Source organism: Schistocerca serialis, chromosome 6 (assembly GCF_023864345.2).
Source record: "Schistocerca serialis cubense isolate TAMUIC-IGC-003099 chromosome 6, iqSchSeri2.2, whole genome shotgun sequence".
NCBI classification, from domain to species: domain Eukaryota; kingdom Metazoa; phylum Arthropoda; class Insecta; order Orthoptera; family Acrididae; genus Schistocerca; species Schistocerca serialis.
Window position 1 is genome coordinate 327,005,039 of NC_064643.1, and position 19,119 is coordinate 327,024,157.

General features: G+C 41.3%; 1 protein-coding gene across 2 annotated transcripts in view; it reads left to right on the plus strand.

Annotated features, from left to right (window-relative positions):
- The window catches only part of LOC126483785 (SLIT-ROBO Rho GTPase-activating protein 1-like), a 510,581-nt gene that overhangs the window by 252,949 nt on the left and 238,513 nt on the right, over positions 1-19,119 (plus strand). The window contains exon 1 of one of the 2 annotated variants that reach the window (XM_050106945.1): positions 9,540-9,629. The exons of the other annotated variant lie outside the window; for it this stretch is intronic. Coding sequence (XP_049962902.1) covers positions 9,593-9,629 — 37 coding nt within the window. The 5' untranslated portion in view covers positions 9,540-9,592. Of the gene's footprint in view, positions 1-9,539; positions 9,630-19,119 lie in introns of those variants that run through there. 2 annotated transcript variants of the gene reach the window in all.

The window sequence follows — 19,119 nt, forward strand, 5'->3', positions numbered from 1 at the left end:
ATAATTTTCTCTGACGTTCAGTGATCCAGGTTCATTTCGATGTTTCTTTACATACCGAAACATTTGTTCTTGGACATTTTCGTTTGCTATATTCCTGTTGTAGGATTCGTGAATAAATACAACAAGAAACAATACTTCCAGACGTTTAAAGAATCATATTTGTTGATTTTCCGTGGATACTTAAGTCAAGAAATGGAGAAAAATTTGCCTTTTGTACCGTATATGGGTGTGATATTAATATTGCACGTGGTGGAAGAAACTATTTAAGTAATCATTGAAGTGCTATAAACACGTAAGTTATGGTAAATCGAAGGAAGATAACAAGAAAATACACACCTTTTTTGCCAAGTCTGGAAACGTTGATAGAGTCTGTTTACTTCCTTTTTGGTGGAAGGCAATGTGCCCTTGAGTGCAGTTGACTTTATTTAAAATGATGTTTCCCATGTCAGAAGTTGCAGAGAATCATAGCTGTGGTCGCACGAAAATGACATGCATTGTATAGAATGCGAAAAAATGCTCCATCTGAAGTTGTTAAGTGCCTTCAGAACGGATCATTTTCTTCGGCAACGGATGGAAGCGATGATACGAATGCCAAGTTGTATCCTGTTGTCGTTACATTTATGGTATTCCGCGGGAAAAGCAGTGAGCACTGTGATATCCATACCGGCGTTAGTCGGGGACTCATCAGGGTGGAACATAAGTAACCTTATGTTATCACAGCTGAATTGTCGGAACATAATTGAATGCTGTGTGGCTTTCTGCTCCAACAGTGCTCCTGTTATGATAGGACACAAAAATGGGGTTTCAGCAGTTCTGAAGGAGGTTCAACCAGGTATTGCCATCATAGGTTGCATTTGGCACCTGATTAATCTATCAGCTGAAAAAGAGTATCAGAAGAAGAGAATTCTTGATTCTGCAGCTACACGTGCCTCTAAAAGAATAGCATATTCTTCCAAATGTGACAAACCCACCCTAAAAAGTGAGACTTGTGAGGAAAGTTGTTTATGTTCATATCCTCAAACTAGAAAAAAGTCCTTTTGCACTTTCCTTTATGTGACTATTCATATATTTGTCAAACTTCTTCCCCACCAGTTCACTTTTTATTAGAGCTTCTAATGGATTTGCTAAAGCTGTTGTTCACGAAGTTTGTTGAGCCCAAAATCGTCAAAAGCTCCTCAATGCTTGAAGTCGTCCAGTGATTTGTTCGGACTCTTCACGTTATTTCACATCCGTGTCGCGGTCGGCACTTTGTAAGATTGCCACGTGTTTTCTCCTTTTGTGTGTGTGTGTGTGGGGGGGGGGAAGCTTTGCGCCCTCTGTCCAACGGTAAAACCATTCCATACACTCACAATATTTGTGTATTATTTATTCATTTGAATATCAACAAAATCGCTAATCACGATTACCTTCAGTGTTTCAACGTCAGAGTTTCACTCAATAATAGTTACTTCTCTACTTGTACTAATTCCTTTTGTTTTCAGTTATACTCTTCACTGGCATAATTAATGAAATCTATTGCTTCAGTTTCTTGTTTGTCACGCCGTCAGGTACACATTTGTCCAACTTGGCGCGTAACACTCGACTTGACTTCTGACCGTGGCATATAAGTTACATGTTGCTGCTTGATTCTGATTAAACAAAGGAAGAAGTTGACTTTACAAGTGGAACATTAACACGTTAATGAAGTTACAGAATGGAGAAATGAATATCAATAACTAACTTTCCTAGTATTTCATAGTTTTTAATGTAATTAATTTATTGAGACATCCAGAAGTTGGGCAGAGAGATGCCGTATCACCAAAACTTTTCTCAGCTACCCGAAAGGAAGTTTTCCGATCTTTAAACTGATAAAATGAAAGAAAAAAAAACACTTGTTAATACGAGATATCTGGACAACCTTCGTTTTCTGTGAATAACGAGATGTTCCCAGCATACTGAATATTCGTTAATGTACCTCTACTGCGGCAATCGTGGTACATCATCGAGAAACTTTCACATTGCTAATAAATTAGTACTGGTTGTATTTAGTGGATATAGACTCAATAGCAACAGATTACATTGCTAGAAAAAGTATGAAAGTAATCCTCAAACTCAGTTATAATAAGAATAGAATAATGTATTATCAAAACGTCGAAAAGAACGTGATATCTCAAAACATGAAACACTTTTTGTAACTACATGGGGAATGGAAATGTCATCTCTCAGGAGAATCAAAAAATAATATATCTCTTTTTCTACACGGCTTAGCTGTAACCAAAAAAACTGACCACGCATTCTGGTACCACAAAATTATGATGCCCGTCTCGTCACTGCAAGAAACAATGGGACAAATTAGAAAATAAATAATTTATTAAGAACTTTCTAGGTGCAATACTGACTGGGTCTAAGCGCCAATAAAAAAGTTTTTATTTAAATTTCCATTAATCCTGAGGCACTGACTTTTATTTGTGATATTAGAGAACAGTAATGTTTTAAATTAACAAAGCTGTAGTCGACGAAAATCATTTATCGTATCTTAAAGTAGTATCTTATCGTATTTGTCGCATCTTAAAGTAGTAAATGAATTTTGCTATTTGGGGAGCAAAATAACTGATGATGATCGAAGTAGAGAGGATATAAAATGTAGACTGTCAAAGGCAAGGAAAGCATTTCTGAAGAAGAGAAATTTGTTAACATCGAGTATAGATTGAAATGTCAGGAAGTTGTTTCTGAAAGTATTTGTGTGGAGTGTAGCCATGTACGGAAGTGAAACATGGACGATAAATAGTTTGGACAAGAAGAGAATAGAAGCTTTCGAAATGTGGTGCTACAGAAGAATGCTGAAGATTAGATGGGTAGACCACATAACTAATGAGGAGGTATTGAATGGAATTGGGGAGATGAGAAATTCGTGGTAGACTTTGACTAGAAGAAGGGATCGGCTGGTAGGACATGATCTGAGGCGCCAATTTAGTATTTTGTGACTGGCTCTGAGCACTATGGGACTTAACATCTGTGGTCATCAGTCCCCTAGAACTTAGAACTACTTAAACCTAACTAACCTAAGGACATCACACACATCTTGCCCGAGGCACGATTGGAACCTGCGACCGTAGCGGTCACGCGGTTCCAAACTAAAGCGCTTAGAACCGCAAGGCCACACCGGCCGGTGCCAATTTAGTATTGGAGGGCAGCGTGGAGAGTAAAAATCGTAGAGGGAGACCAAGAGATGAATGCACTGAGCAGATTCAGAAGGATGTAGGTTGCAGTAAGTACTGGGAGATGAAGAAGCTTGCACAGGATAGAGTAGCATGGAGAGGTGCATCAAACCAGTCTGAGGACTGAAGACCACAACAACAAATTCTTTAAAATTAACAAGATAATAACAAAATTGAATTCAAGAAAGTCTTTCAGCACTGACTCATCTTTCGACAGCACCACATCTCAAATACTTAAGATTTTCTTCTTTTCCGGTTTCCCCCCATTCCGTCATCCACTTCCATACTACGCTTTACTACCAATCAAGAAATAAATGCATCCAGGAACAGGCTGTAATGCAGTGCACTTTATGACTATAATATAAATGAAATTTAGGTGGGTCGAACATACAGTTACACAAACCGTTGCTAGATACACCGAGGAAGATGTTACGTGGATTTCAAGAGATGGGGAAGTACCGATACTACGACTGAATGGGAGGTAGATTGAGGGCATTAAAAATGCCGGAGCCGTAAGGATGCGTGAAGTAGAAGGTAGTAATATATTGACAGTTATAGAGGCGGCGTTTGTACAGCAATGGTTGTCAGATGGTGATAGTAGTAGTAGTAACGAATATCTTCTGTTATTATCTAGTTGTAATGAGTTACTGTTTTGTGAAAGTCTTAATTTTTCAGAAACAACTTATCTGGTTATCAGCATGATACTGGCTGCATCTCAACACATTTATGAAGTACTGCTAGATACAACCAGACAAGTAACGTATTTCCACATCGACAGACATATTTACGCAGACTGATTACTTCGGCTAACTAAGCGGTATAGTGCTCTTCCGGCTGCTTAGTTTGGAAGCTAATCGCTGATATGCGGTGAGAAAAGAGTTCAAATATGAGCTTGAGCTAATGGTCAACTTCGCCACCAAGTGTTAAGAACGTGGAAGTGCTCCAGCCATATTCTGGGTTAGCCGTTAATCCCGCGTGTCTTTCCTTTATATGGGCGGAGTTGTGGGTAGAAGATTCTCGGAGACGGGTTGACTCGTTGGAGACGGATGCCACGGACACGTATCATCCTTTCACCACTGTAAGCGACGCCAGCGTGAAATGCTGTGCTTCTGTCTGCATCTAGGGGACATTTGGAAACGAGGGAAGATTGGTCCCTTCGATAACGATTTTTAAAGAATCGAAATCCCATATTTAAAACAGCTGATTACTTTATATATGCATTAAATGTGTTCGCAGTTGTCAATATGGACAATCATCAGCTGTATAATGGATTGATGACGATGAAAATTTGTGCGGACCGGGATTCGGACCTAGATTTCCCGCCTATCGCGAGCTGTTGCCTTACCCTAGTACTACTCACGACCAGACCCAAACTTCCATATGTCGTCAACCCTGTGTCTACAATCTGCATTCGTAAATTCACGCGAAAGAACTTGCCCCCCTTCTAACAGCCGTGTACCGCAAGTCTTTAGAGGAACGGAAGGCTCCAAATGATTGGAAAAGAGCACAGGCAGTTCCAGTTTTCAAGAAGGGTCGTTGAGCTGATGCGCAAAACTATAGACCTATATCTCTGACATCGATCTGTTGTAGAATTTTAGGACATGTTTTATGCTCGCGTATCATGTCATTTCTGGAAACCCAGAATCTACTCTGCAGGAATCAACATGGATTCCGGAAACAGCGATCGTGTGAGACCCAACTCTCTTTATCTGTTCATCAGACCCAGAAAATATTAGATACGGGGTCCCAGGTAGATGCCATTTTCCTTGATTTCCGGAAGCCATTCGATACAGTTCCGCACTCTCGCCTGATAAACAAAGTAAGAGGCTATGGAATATCAGACCAGCTGTGTGGCTGGATTGAAGAGTTTTTAGCAAACATAACAATGGAGAGACGTCTAGAGACGTTAAAGTAACCTCTGGCTTGCCGCAGGGGAGTGTTATGGGACCATTGCTTTTCACAGTGTATATAAATGACCTAGTAGATAGTGTCGGCTTTTCGCGGATGATGCTGTAGTATACAGAGAAGTTGCAGCATTAGAAAATTGCAGCGAAATGCAGGAAGATCTGCAGCGGATAGGCACTTGGTGCAGGGAGTGGCAACTGACCCTTAACATAGACAAATGTAATGTATTTCGAATACATAAAAAGAAGGATCCTTTATTGTATGATTATATAATAGCGGAACAAACACTGGTAGCAGTTACTTCTGTAAAATATCTGGGAGTATGCGTACGGAACGATTTGAAGTGGAATGATTATATAAAATTAATTGTTGGTAAGGCGGGTGCCAGGTTGAGATTCATTGGGAGAGTCCTTAGAAAATGTAGTCCATCAACAAAGGAGGTGGCTTACAAAACACTCGTTCGACCTATACTTGGGTATTGCTCACCAGTATGGGATCCGTACCAGGTCGGGTTTACGGAGGAGATAGGGAAGATCCAAAAGAAGAGCGGCGCGTTTCGTCTCAGGGTTATATGGTAAGCGTGATAGCGTTACGGAGATGTTTAGCAAACTCAAGTGGCAGACTCTGCAAGAGAGGCGCTCTGTATCGCGGTGTAGTTTGCTGTCCAGGTTTCGAGAGGGTGCGTTTCTGGATGAGGTATCGAATGTATTGCTTCCCCCTACTTATACCTCCCGAGAAGATCAGGAATGTAAAATTAGGGAGATTCGAGCGCGCACGGAGGCTTTCCTGCAGTCGTTCTTCCCGCGAACCATACGCGACTGGAACAGGAAAGGGAGGTAATGACAGTGGCACGTAAAGTGCCCTCCGCCACACACCGTTGGGTTGCTTGCGGAGTATAAATGTAGATGTAGATGTCCCACATATACACCGGTCAGACAGAACATTATGACCACCAACCTAGTAGCCGGTATGTCCGGTCGCGGCACGGATAACAGCGGCCACGAGGCGTGGCATGGAAGCAGTGGGGACCTGGTAAGTCGCTGAAGGGAGTTGCCAACATCTGTTCTCACAAGTCACATAATTCCCGTATTCCTCTGACGCCACATTCAAACGCATCCCAGATGTGTTCGATCGAGTTCAGATCTGGCGAGTTGGGGAGCCAGCACATCAATTGGGACTCGCTACTGTGTTCCTTGAACCACTCCATCACTCTCCTGTCCTTGTGACATCGCGCATTATCTTGTTAAAAATGCCACGGTCGTCAGAAAATGTGATTATCATGAAGGAGTGTGCGTGGTCGGCAACCACTGTACGATACTCTTTGGTTGTCGTGGTGCCTTCCACTATCTCCACTGGACCCATGGATCGCAACTGAATGTTCCCCAGACCATAATGGAGCCACCGCCGGCTTACCTACTTCCCGCAGTACAAGTGTCAAGGAGCTGTTCCCCCGGAACAGGACGGATTCGGGTTCTCCCACCGGCATGATGATGGAGGTGTCGGGATTAATCACATCATGCAATGCTCTGCCACAGCCCCAATTCTCAGTGCTGATGGTCACGTGCCCATTTCAATCGTAGTTGCCGATTTCGTGGTTTTAACATTGTCACCTGCTTGGGTCGTCTGCTGCGGATGTCCATCGTTAGGAGTGCTCGGTGTAGACACACCTGTACTCTACCCGTCGTTGATGAGACGATGAGGTCCCATACTCCGAGGAGCGTAGGGAACGATGCGGGAGACCCGCACCGCCGACTAGGCAAGGTCGTAGCAGAGGTGGTTTGCCATTGCCTTCCTCCAACCGTAATGGGGACGAATAATGAAGATGAAAAAGACACAATTCCCAGTCATCTCGAGGCAAGGAAAATCTCTGACCCCGCCGGGGATCGAACCCGGGACCCCGTGCGCGGGAAGCGAGAACGCTATCGCAAGACCATGAGCTGCTGACTTACCCGGCATTAATGTCTGATATTAGTTCTGCACAGTTCGCCGACTGCCCTGTTTTACCAGCCTACGACATCAGGCATCTGTAATAAGCGGCGGCCGCCCAACCCCACGAAGTCTGGACGTGGTTTCACCTTGCTTTCGCCACACTCACCACAGCACTCCTCGAACAACCGGCAAGTCGTGCAGTTTCTAAAATGCCCGTACCGAGCCTCTGGGCCATCACAATCTGCCGTCGATCAAATTCAGATATATCGCGCGCCTTCCCCATTCGACACACGGACAGCACGCTCACTGATGCTACATGCACGGTGCGTGTGTCTGACTGGCAGTCATTCCTCAAAAGGAGACGCAGCTATGCCTGGACGGGTTTATATCGCTAGTAGGTCGGTGGCCATGAAGTTCTGGCTGATCAGAGTATATTCTCGTTGCCGTACATGGGAGACCTTTTTTGTTTTTTTAAATTGAAAGTCGACGAATAAATACGATATTGCAGTTCCTGTGGTATTCAGGAAAACGATGCAATGCATGTCCGAAGGAACATTGCATCATATTTCTGAATAACACGGGCACTGCAATATCGTACTTTACAAAAGAGTTACCGAATTTCATACCATCACGTTAAGGATGTAAGCGAGAAACAATTGAGAAAAGGTTTGAAATAATGTATATGTTTTGGAGAAAGTAATTTTGTGATCTCACTATCAAATACTGGAAGAACCAACCCCTGTATTTGCGTGGCGTCAGTTACACTTGCTCATGACAAACAGAAAGTTCTTACAGTAATACTTGTCTTACTGTGTTTAAAATGAGGAGATGACGATGATGAGGTCCCATACTCCGAGAAGCGTTGGGTACGATGCGGGAGACCCGCACAGCCGTACTAGGCAAGGTCCCAAAGTCGTAGCGGAGGTGGTTTGCCATTGCCTTCCTCCGACCGTAATAGGGATGAATGATGATGATGAACACGACACAACAACACCCAGTCATATCGAGGCAGGGAAAAGTACCTGACCCCGCCGGGAATCGAACCCAGAACCCCGTGCGCGGGAAGCGAGAACGCTACCGCAAGACCACGAGCTGCGCACTTAACGTAAGAGGGACATGAATAGATAACGACAACGTTTTAAATTTAGACAATAACTGCGCGAAATATTGAAAATCAAATTTACCTCGCCCCTGGAAGCGGTTAAACAGGCAACCTGCAACTGGAGTGGGTCACGGGGTAGTCGGTTAGTAATATCGATAATGACTGCTTACAGTAGTTCGAGAAGTTCATTTCTTGGTTAAAGAAGAACCACTCATGGAATACAGCGCAGTATTAATCGTTCATCTAGTATTTCATCTTAACCGAATTAATATCGAATGTAGAACAAGAATAAAACATTACAGCACGGCTCTTCTATGCTAATTCGTTTGGCTTCAGGAGTTACGAACATGCTGCAAAGTACAGGGTGGTATCTTTAAGGAGGAAAGGAAAGATGTTTGTTGTATATTTTGATATCCTGTGGACGGAGAACTACAAAGGGTAAGTATAGATTTCGTGGTTGAATGCGTATTGAATACTTCTGATTAGAATAATGTCACGATAGTGAGCTTGAAAGTGGAGGAGAAAGGCGGTATATGAAAAATAGAACATTTGCTGAACAGAGACGCATACATGGAAAAAAAAGTCATCAGAAATAGGCGCGGAAACACAACAACAACAAAAAGTAGTATAGCGCAATACGGAATCTCGACGTTACAATGCAGATATTTATCGGAAGCGTTATGCGCATGAGTGACAGTAGCTGTTTAATGTCACAAAAAGTGGAGGCTAAGATCGGAAAATTTTCGTGAAAATATGTGGCCCCACTGAGTAAAATGGAAATATGATTAAAGAGAACATTAGAGTTCTCCAAATACACAGTTTAACTGACACCGTGTACGAGAATTACTTAAAATCTCAGAGGAAATATGTTTAGAATGGACAACAGTGCTCACAAAATGCTGCTCAACAATGTTATTTCATCGTTGACTCAGCTGCTTAGACGATTGAGGGAGATAACAACGCATGGAAGTCACAGAAGAAATAGCCTAGCCTATGGAACACTGGGGACGAAATACATGTTCACGAAGAAGCTTAGAACGGTAACTGACAGGGAATGGCAAGGAAAATGGAAAGAAAAACTCAGTGAGTTCATTAAGAGATTTTGCTAGGGCGAGAGGCAAGAACTGTCAAAGCCCACCTCCAAGTTTAAACATTCTTTTTAAGTAGTATAACAAAAAAAGAACTAATTTTGACAGGGAGGCATTTCCCCATATACATAAGTACATTGACACGTGCATTGCGAACGTGTAATTAAGAAGCATTTCCAGCGTGAAAACTAGTCGAACCGCCGTTCGAGCGCCTGTGTTCAAATTCATTCTCTCCGCTATCGGTGCTGCCGTCAGCGGCTGTTGGGCGAACTAAGCTCTGTGGCTGAGAGGCGGTAGCAGCTCATACCGTGCGGAGCGAAGGCCGTTGTTGGACGTGTTTGCGCCCGCGTTCTTTCTTCACGCTGGTTGACATGTTCGGAGGGGGCAGTGGCGACGACCGGTCTAAAGGTGAGCGCGAGCCTTGCACCTGCATACACTTATGTTCTGCAGCGGGGCACCACCGGCGGGACATTGTAGATTTTGTCGGTGTTGTGGGAAGGCTTTGTCCACGCAGCGATCACTGAAGCACCCTTACGCCGTGCGGTGGGGCCCAGGCGGCTTCCTAAATTGGCCGCCTAATGACTGTGTCATCCGCTAATTAACTCTTCGCACACAATGACGGGAAATTGTTTTTTGAGCAGAGTGGGGGAGTCCTCCTTCACAGGATGAAGAGATTAAATTTAAATTCGTTCTAAAGTTTCGCGATCTCTGTGCATCATCGCAAGACAGGAAGCTGTTGTGACGCAGGATGGTGTGTTTGCGTGCAGTAAGGCAGATGTGGTACCGTGGTTTCTGGCTACAATCTTTTTGTTTGGTTTGAGTAAGTGTTTACAGAAACGAGGTGGCCTTAATCAGAAGAATAGATATATTCTGAAGTGTCCGTGTGCAAATAAAGAAACTGTGGCTTAGTTATATGAATTCTCAATGAAATATACATCCATGAAGGACAAGAGAAAGATAAAATATAAGATCAAAAACAGGAAGTTCTTAGAAAAAATAACTGCTACTAATAAGATAAGGCGCATTGGGAAACCTTTACGTGAAGCAAAACCGCAAATGGTCTCTGAAACAGTTTGACGTTATTGTCTTTATTGAAGCACTGTATTTTCTTAATTCTTGTCTATTCCTATACGACTGCATTATTATATCGTAGCTCAGGGTCGATTTTTTCTTTTTTTTACGTTTACTGTATATCCGGCGTTAACATCGTTGTACCGAGTGATTTCATAAACACTGTTCTTTCCGTTGCTTTGTTCAACTCATTAGATAATGACATCCTCCGTCGTAAACTGATTGGATACAGAATGTTTGTAACAGTGTAAACCTTGTCATTATCGACGGAATTTCTCAGCGTGCTGTGACTACGCCATTTGGCGCGTAAGACAATTTAAGTATTAACCGACCATTCAATCATCACTTACGTGGATGGTGCTTTTAGTCAAAGTTAATAGGTTATGTCTTCAGGTAAGTTTCTAATCTAACATTTTCTTTCGGTAAGAGTTAATTAGTGCCTCCTCCAGAATTTTTTATGTTGGTTGCAAGATATGTTTGTAATAATATACAACAAAACAATCTTCGGAGAGCTGCCTATTATTTGATACAGCTTTATTGGTCTTCCATTGCAGTTTGATATTATAACGAAAAATTCGGAAAGTATGGAACGAAAATAGACATAGACTACTCAAGAGATCAGTCTGTTATCAAAATCTTTCCGATACAGTTTTGTTACTTACTCCAACTCTTACGCAAATTGTCATGCTCCAACCTAACCCAAATCTAGGGATATAGTACAGATCAGTTTTTGCAACCACAGCACAGATTTCGTGGGCGAATGTAACCCTATCTTTCAGCACTAATATTTTTCTTTTTCATAGGCCGTTGTTTTTTTAGCTAGTGAATGGAGTTGTTAGATGAAACATCGTCTGACTACCTCTGCCAGTGAACTGAGGTTCTGACAATTGTCCCACGGCTATTAAACCGCGTGCGATACACATCCGCTGTATTTGAATTGTGGGCGTACATAGGCGAAGTCCAGATCGAGAGTCGCACAACGCTGCGCCAAATAGCCACTGAGCGGAACAGCACGCCGTCAAGCCTGGTATCGTTCTGCACGGAAGTGGAGAGAGACCGCTGACGCGTGATAAGGCTTAAGATGTCCCCATAACGTGCAACCTTATTTTGTAAAGTTAGCGGGAATGGAAGCATCTATAGGCCAAAGAACAGCACGTTACTTTCATTCTACATCCCCTGTTTTTAGCAGAACGTTAGCTCAGTTTAAGGCTGAAGCCATTGGATTATTGTTGCATCAGAGAGAATTTTGGGAACATATATGAATCTCAGGAATAAGAAATAAAAGCTTCGAGGTTTGCCGTTGACATTGTCGTTCTATAAGGCGACAAAGGATTTGAAAGAGCTGCTGGACAGAGTGGGTTGTGGCTTGAAAAGACGCTACAAGATGAACAACAGTGAAACAGTGCTAATGGAATGTAGCCAGAATTAAGTCAAGAGATGAGGGATTAGAAAATGAGATAGTGAAAGTATTAGAGGAGCTTTACTATTTGCGCGGCAAAAGTAACTGATGCCGAAAGTAAAGAATATAAAATCCAGAATTGCAATTGCAGGAAAAGCATTCATGAAGAGAAAATTGTTAGCATCAGTTTAAGTGTCAAGAGGTCTTTCGTGAAAGGAATTGAAGTGTAGCCTTACACTGAAGTGAAAAGTGAACTATACGCAGCTCGACCAATAGAATAGAAGCTTTTGAAATGTGGTGCTGCAGGAGAATGTCGAAAGTTGGGTAGACAGACCAATAACTGACGAGTTACAACTAGACTAAAAGAAGGGATCAGTGCAGGAAATACATTTTGAGGCACCAAGAAATAGTTTGTTAATTAAGGGATGTGTGGGTTTAAAAATTTTAGAGGGAGACAGTGAGTAGTTTGGAATGGGTGTAGTTTGGAAGATATACGTAGACATAAAGAGGCTTGCACAGGACTGAGTAGAGTGGATCACCAAACCGCTCGCCGGGCGCGGTGGTCTAGCGGTTCTAGGCGCTCAGTCCGGAACCGCGCGACTGCTACGGTCGCAGGTTCGAATCCTGCCTCGGGCATGGATGTGTGTGATGTCCTTAGGTTAGTTAGGTTTAAGTAGTTCTAAATTCTAGGGGACTGATGACCACAGATGTTAAGTCCCATAGTGCTCGGAGCCATTTGAACCATTTTTTGAGCCAAACCGCTCTTCGGACTGCAACAACAGTAGCAATAGTTCTTCGTAGAAAAGTTTGCCTGTGAATGAAGTGCACATTACGGAATTACGGATATTACACATGTGTGTTCAGTTTTGGAGGAATTTTATGTAATTGCAGTCAACGTTAAACTAACGCGATAGAATTCGAAATCACTGTCAGGGTTTACGGTACACATACAGGTGTGTGTGTGTGTGTGTGTGTGTGTGTGTGTGTGTGTGTGTGTGTGAGAGAGAGAGAGAGAGATGTTCCCGTGCTCTTCTGTGTATTAGCCTGATGCTTTTATTATTGTTGATTTCGTGACTTGCGTATATGAATGTGCTCTCTGACTGATTATCTTTCTCAGAGATAACATTGTCAGCTTGACATTGTTTCTGTTTTGATCAGAGTTTGGCGTTTGTCTAAACTTGCGTACTTCGTATAAGGTGGTGGCTGTGGGGAAACACCAGATCTAAAGAACCGTATCTCTCGTGTTGAGGCTTCCCATTTTCCCACGGAGATATCTTGTAAACTCAAAGCAGCAGATATTTTGCAGTAGTTTTTCTTTTTAAAAGACGGTTCCCTAACAACAGCTTCACATTTAAAGGTTATGAAAAGTGTTTAAAGTTGCGAAGAAAATCGATTGAGGTATTTCATCTACCGAAACTGTTTACTATGAAACAAGATTGCAGTTCTGTGATGTAACACACATGCCACTAAATCTATTTCCTGAAGAAATAGAGCGTTCCTTTGCTTCGGCGTTGGTTTCATTTCTTAGACCACAAGATGACCTTTTTGTCTGGACCGGATTTCAGACTTAAAATGAAGCTCTTGCTGGTTGTTTGCTGACTCCATTAACGACGAGCATTCGTTGGTGAATGCTAAACTCTGTATTCATACGGGGAAATGGATGTGGCCTTGGGAACCTACCGCATTTCAGTTAGACCGCTCACAAAATATTGAAATACTCATCTACGATTATACTGTAGCTGTCTTTTCTAAATCCATACCACCAGGCAAGATGCCCCTTACAGAGAAAAAGTGTGCATTTGTTAAGGCAATTAGTAGAAAATCAGCAGAAATGTTATTAGCTGCAAGTCCGAGTGGCAGACAAGTATACACTATCTTTAAACGTTCTTTCGACATTGTGCATAAAATATTGATCATAGTGCTTTCCTCTTCATTGACACAGTAGTCATAACAATGGTTCTGTCTTCTGTATGGTAAGGGAAGAACTATAGCGATAATTGGCCGTAGAAGTAAATCCAACAATTATGCGTAACTTTCTTTCTTCAGTTGAAGTTTTATCACTGACCATTTCGCAACCTATTTAAGACTACGAATGTTTCTGTATAGAATTTTCATAACTGAAATAATTTCTGTATTTAACAATAAACTAGGTTCAACACTTTTTGAGAAAATTGCTTTGATTAAAAATACTTGATACTAAAGAATCCAGGAATGTTGGTGAGAATATGTTTGACATTGATTACCACGCTCAACTCGCATTCGGGAGGATGGCGGTTCAAACCCATTCCGGGCGTTCTGATTTAGGTTTCCCGTGATTTCCCTAAATCGCTTCAGGCAATTGCCGGAATGGTTCGGCTGAAAGAGCATAGCCGATTTCCTTCCCTAATCCAAACTTGTGCTCCGTCTCTAATGAGCTTGTTGCCGAAGGGATGTTAAACACTAATCTCCTCCTTGACAATGGTGGCAGCTTTTTTAAAACTGATTATTCCTATTTTTTAATTGTAACTACTGTTCAATTTGTTGGCTTCAGTATATTAGTTGAAGATACTCATTGCTTTTGATTATAATGGAATGTAGTCGAACTAAGTCGGCTGATGCTGAGGGAATTGGATTAGGAAATGAGACACTTAAAGCAATAAAGGAATTTTGCTATTTGGGGAGCAAAATAACTGATAATGGTCGAAGTAGAGAGGATATAAAATGTAGACTGCAATGGAAAGAAAAGCATTTGTTAACATCGAGTATAGATTTAAGTGTCAGGAAGTCGTTTCTGAAAGTATTTGTATGGAGTGTAGCCATGTATGGAAGTGAAACGTGGACGATAAATAGTTTAAAGAAGAGCTCCGTATGTAATTGAAGTGATGAACTTGTTACAAAATTTAATCTTAAAATTTTGTTTCGTACTCGGTACTTCCTATGGACTGCCATTGTCTTAGTTTTATTTACTGCTGTCAAAATTATAATACTTTCCAGTTAAGTTAAAAACATTTATTTTTGGAGTTTGTTTTACATTAATACTGTGTCATCAACATACGATAGTATGTTAATATATCCTTATTTATGTGTGTCCTTTCTGGCGATTTCATTCCATTTTGGGTGGCATCTGTTACTTCACACAATTGGAATACCAAGTATAATTTCCTATATGCAGACTCTTGCTGCAGTTTGATTTGGGTATCTATGTTTTGCTATAATTTTCCACAGTCTCACTCTGACAAGTGCTTCTTCAAAATCAGTGAAAGCCAGGGTGACTGGTAAATTACATTAGATTCTGAATACTTGAATATGCCAATACGTTTCCTGGTGGGTGAGAACGGCAGCCAGTAGTGGTCAAATAGATGAACATCAGTGAAGCGCCATATGAAAAACATCGGCTGGCGTAAATCCAGCGCTTCCAGTTGCCTTTGGCGGACTGATTTTACTGCAGTCATTGGTATTAGGTGTCCACTGCTTATTTATCCTTGTTACTTAAAGTCGTTTTCAAGAATGTGGCGTCATTTTTGTAGATACTAACAAATTCCGAACTTATGTCCACATTAAGCGAAATTTGCAACTCTGCTTTTAGTAAATCCACAGAGAAACGTTTGCATCTATTTGTCCATTTGATGGTCATTCAAGAAAAAAAACCTATTCCACATGTGCATTTGAGGGCGTTATGCTCAAAGCGCGAGATACAATACCAATTAATATATTTAGCTTATGATGTTTTGCGGTTTTAAATGTGTATACCCGTTTTTTATCTACAATTTGATTTTGATCGATGTGAGTCAATTTTTTCTTTAAAACACTGTAGTCTTCAATTAGTTCATCGGTTCAAATCCTTCTTCTGAACAGAAGCAGCATCACAGAGTTCTGTAAACGTCAACTCTCCAGTGAATGACAATGGTTCCAGTTTTTTTTATGGATTTGATACATTAAAATTAAAGTGGCTTTGGAGTTAAGCAAATACATTTAAATAAAATAATTTAAAATCTAAAACAGATGCTTCATAAGCTTTCTCATCGGCGTGGTTTTGTGCAATATGTAAATGCGACCCAAAAAAATTTTCTTCAATACTTGTTTGCAGACCTGCAACATTTTCTAAAATACTATATAACTGAGTCGAAGCGGTTGTCGTGCCCTGCAACGCCAAGGTAGCTTGTCCAAAAATTGGCACAAAAATGTAAGTATAAAGACGTCTTATTAAACATATGCGATTCCACGTCGCATTCATCGTCTTTTGCAATGGATAAAAATGTCTTAATGACTTTGGGACATTCATTACCAGTCTATATGAAATAGGAAATTATTGCTGGGTAAACTTTCAAAATCCTTTATGTAGCTGTACCTAAAGAAAGCTGCCTTGTAATCACATGTTTATTTAGCTCCGCTCATTCCAATTGCGCAAAGGTTACAAACTCCTTCAAATGGTCCGGGAAGGCGAAAAATGAGAAATGACTAAATTTGGCAAACCACAGATTACACATCCAGTTCCAACCTTTCATAGCGTGTTTGAACGTATTATTCAAAATATGAGCCAGGCATCCAGTTTTAAATATATTTGGATTTTTATCCTTCAGCAGGGTAAACGCAAATCTATATTTTTCAAAAATAGGCATTCGTATTATCTGCACTGAATGTCGAGACACATGCGATTTGCAAATCAAACTTTGAAAGCGTGACTACAATAGCATCGCTCATAGCATCAGCCGTTTCGAATGGACACTAAAAAATATCCAATAATTTTGACATCCGTCTTCATGGGAAAAATATTGAATACAAATGGGATACATTATTCTGTTTCCTTTATTAGATGTATCTGTAGTGATAGTGAAGTAAATTTAAGGATTCTTTCACGAGCACAAAATTTAAGAGCTGTCACTGCAATTTCTTCAGCTTTGAGGCCAAATACGTCATTGACTATACTTTCAGACTTGGTTCTGCCACAGGAATTGTTTGCAAGAACCGAATCGGGTAATATATGAAGAAGCAATTTCATGGCACAGACCGCGGATGGGTATGAAATATTATGTTTGACAATGATAGGTTTCCTTTAGTTAATTTCTGCTTAATTACATTTTGGAAAAAAAAGTTATCGTTAAGTTCGATGTGCTTCTCGAAAGCTGTTTCTATTTACGTTCATTTCCGTATGTTTAACGTCGCTCAATCTGCCGTGTGGTATGGAAAAATCCTTATCGCAAATTTTGCATCGTGCTTAAATAATTGAACTGCTTTTGGCTACCCATGAATTAGAGTATACTGAGATTTTCGCAATTTCTCCACCCTGGTTATCGTAATTATTGTCGCTTTCAGGATCATTCATTGTGGCAAATCGTTTTCTGAAAAGAGAGAAAAATATCACACTAAGCCATGCCATAATAGTGTCTTCCAGACACCCATAAAATAAAATAAATATTACAAAATTAAATAAATGTGCATATAATATTTATACGGAAATTGTGGCAACCCAAGCCCTAAAACTATAATTAATCGAAATGAATAGAACGAAGCTAGATGAGTTAACTCATCCATTCCTAGTGTCGCGTTCGGTGAGAAAGATTTGTTATTTTATTAAATACGTGTAAATACAAATTACGTACTATTTTTAATGCAAGAAGCAGGCCACTGACCAACAATTATTAAAAAGTGCGCTTTTATTAAAATATATTTACAGAAGCATTGCAGTAAAAACTTGTCAAGGTGTGATATTTTTACAGTAGGAACTTCACTATCGCGAAATTGATGGCGTCTCAGAAAATCTCCAGATTTTAAGGACACTGTTCAATATAAAAAATTGAAACTTTAAACATATCATAGTCAAACATACTAGCTTCATAATGAATGGACAATCCTTTCGTAATTCTTATTGTTCAGCTTTGAAATAAAGTAAGCCATTGCATGTGTTTACAGTGAATTTACGTTGTCCCACCTCCCTCGTGGTTTTCGTAGTTGATCCACGATATCGCAAATAAAATAATCAGCAGATTTATCTAAGCGCGGTAATGCCGTGTTGTCGAATCTACTCTGTGGTTTGTTTGTATTAATAAAGAAAGTGCGTTAAGTATTGACGTCGGTTTATGCTACAGACCATTGTGTACTGCTTTATTTCTTATTGGTATTCCTTCCTTTCGCCAACTCTCACCCAAATATCACATTTCAACCTAACTTATAAATCGATTTCGCTCCAGATCCGTCTGTTACCAAAATAGAATTTTCGGGGAGGGCGGTGGAATTGTTCGAAGAAGTTAGACAGGTTCCGTTGTTTTATATTTGTAAAGTCATTACTAAACGTCCTCAGCAGTAGGAAGACACTATAGTGCACACGGCATATTGAACGCCACTGGATAGACGGCCGTTGGACAGACGCGTGAAGGTCGCGTAGCGTAGCGGCGTGGAAAAGAGTGATTGTGCCGGGGAAGGAGCCAGAGTGGGAGAGATTGGGATTCCGTTGGACGGCCGAATGTGAGAGAACATTTCTGAAGCTCTGCTGCGAGCCGTTTAATTAAGAGCGTAGCGCCCGCCGCAGCCGTTAGCGCTGGGCTGACTCATCCGGCAACAATAGACCCGGAGCCTGTCACTGCACGGTCTCCAGGCTAAACGTCGTAGCGGACAAGCTTGGCGATTCCTGTGGAAATATTGAGCCTAGCTATACCACTCATCCTCTGTGATCCATGACGCCATCGGAAATGCTGGTCGAAACCACTCGTCGAAATCAAAATTAACCTAAAGTACGAGCCATAGTAAGAATAATTCTTAAACATCATCAGAGACTGAGCACAAGCTCGGATGACTTCGCGAAGTCATAACAAATATTTCATTTTCCAATCTAACCCAGATCCCGGGATTCGCTACAGATCAGTGTCTGCAGAACTAAGATATCGTAAGATATTATATTCACATTCGTTGTCTTCACAGGCACTCTACTAAACTGTCACTTTCCAACCAAACAGATATCTTGCTAAGTTACAGATCAGTCTCATCGCAACCTTCACTCTAAAAATTTATATAGAAGCAAAATAATCCGAGCTTGTGCTCAGTCTCTGATGATATCGTTGTCGACGGGACGTTAATCTCCTCCTCCCGTGTGTGTGTGTGTGTGTGTGTGTGTGTGTGTGTGTGTGTGTGTGTGTGTGTGTGAGAGAGAGAGAGAGAGAGAGAGAGAGAGAGAGAGAGAGAGAGAGAGAATAACTCGAATGTGTTAGCTATTAATACCAAACCTTGCTTTTGTATGGTGATATTCCAGTCGGCTTGTTACTGCTCAAAATGCTGTGCAGTAGTTTCCACCTTCCCTGAATGCAACGAGTACGACCGGCTTCAGCCGGCCTGTGTGGCCTAGCGATTCTAGGCGCTTCAGTCTGGAGCCGCGCGAACGCTACTGTCGCGGATTCGAATCCTGCCTCGGGCATGGATGTGTGTGACGTCATTAGGTTAGTTAGATTTAAGTAGTTC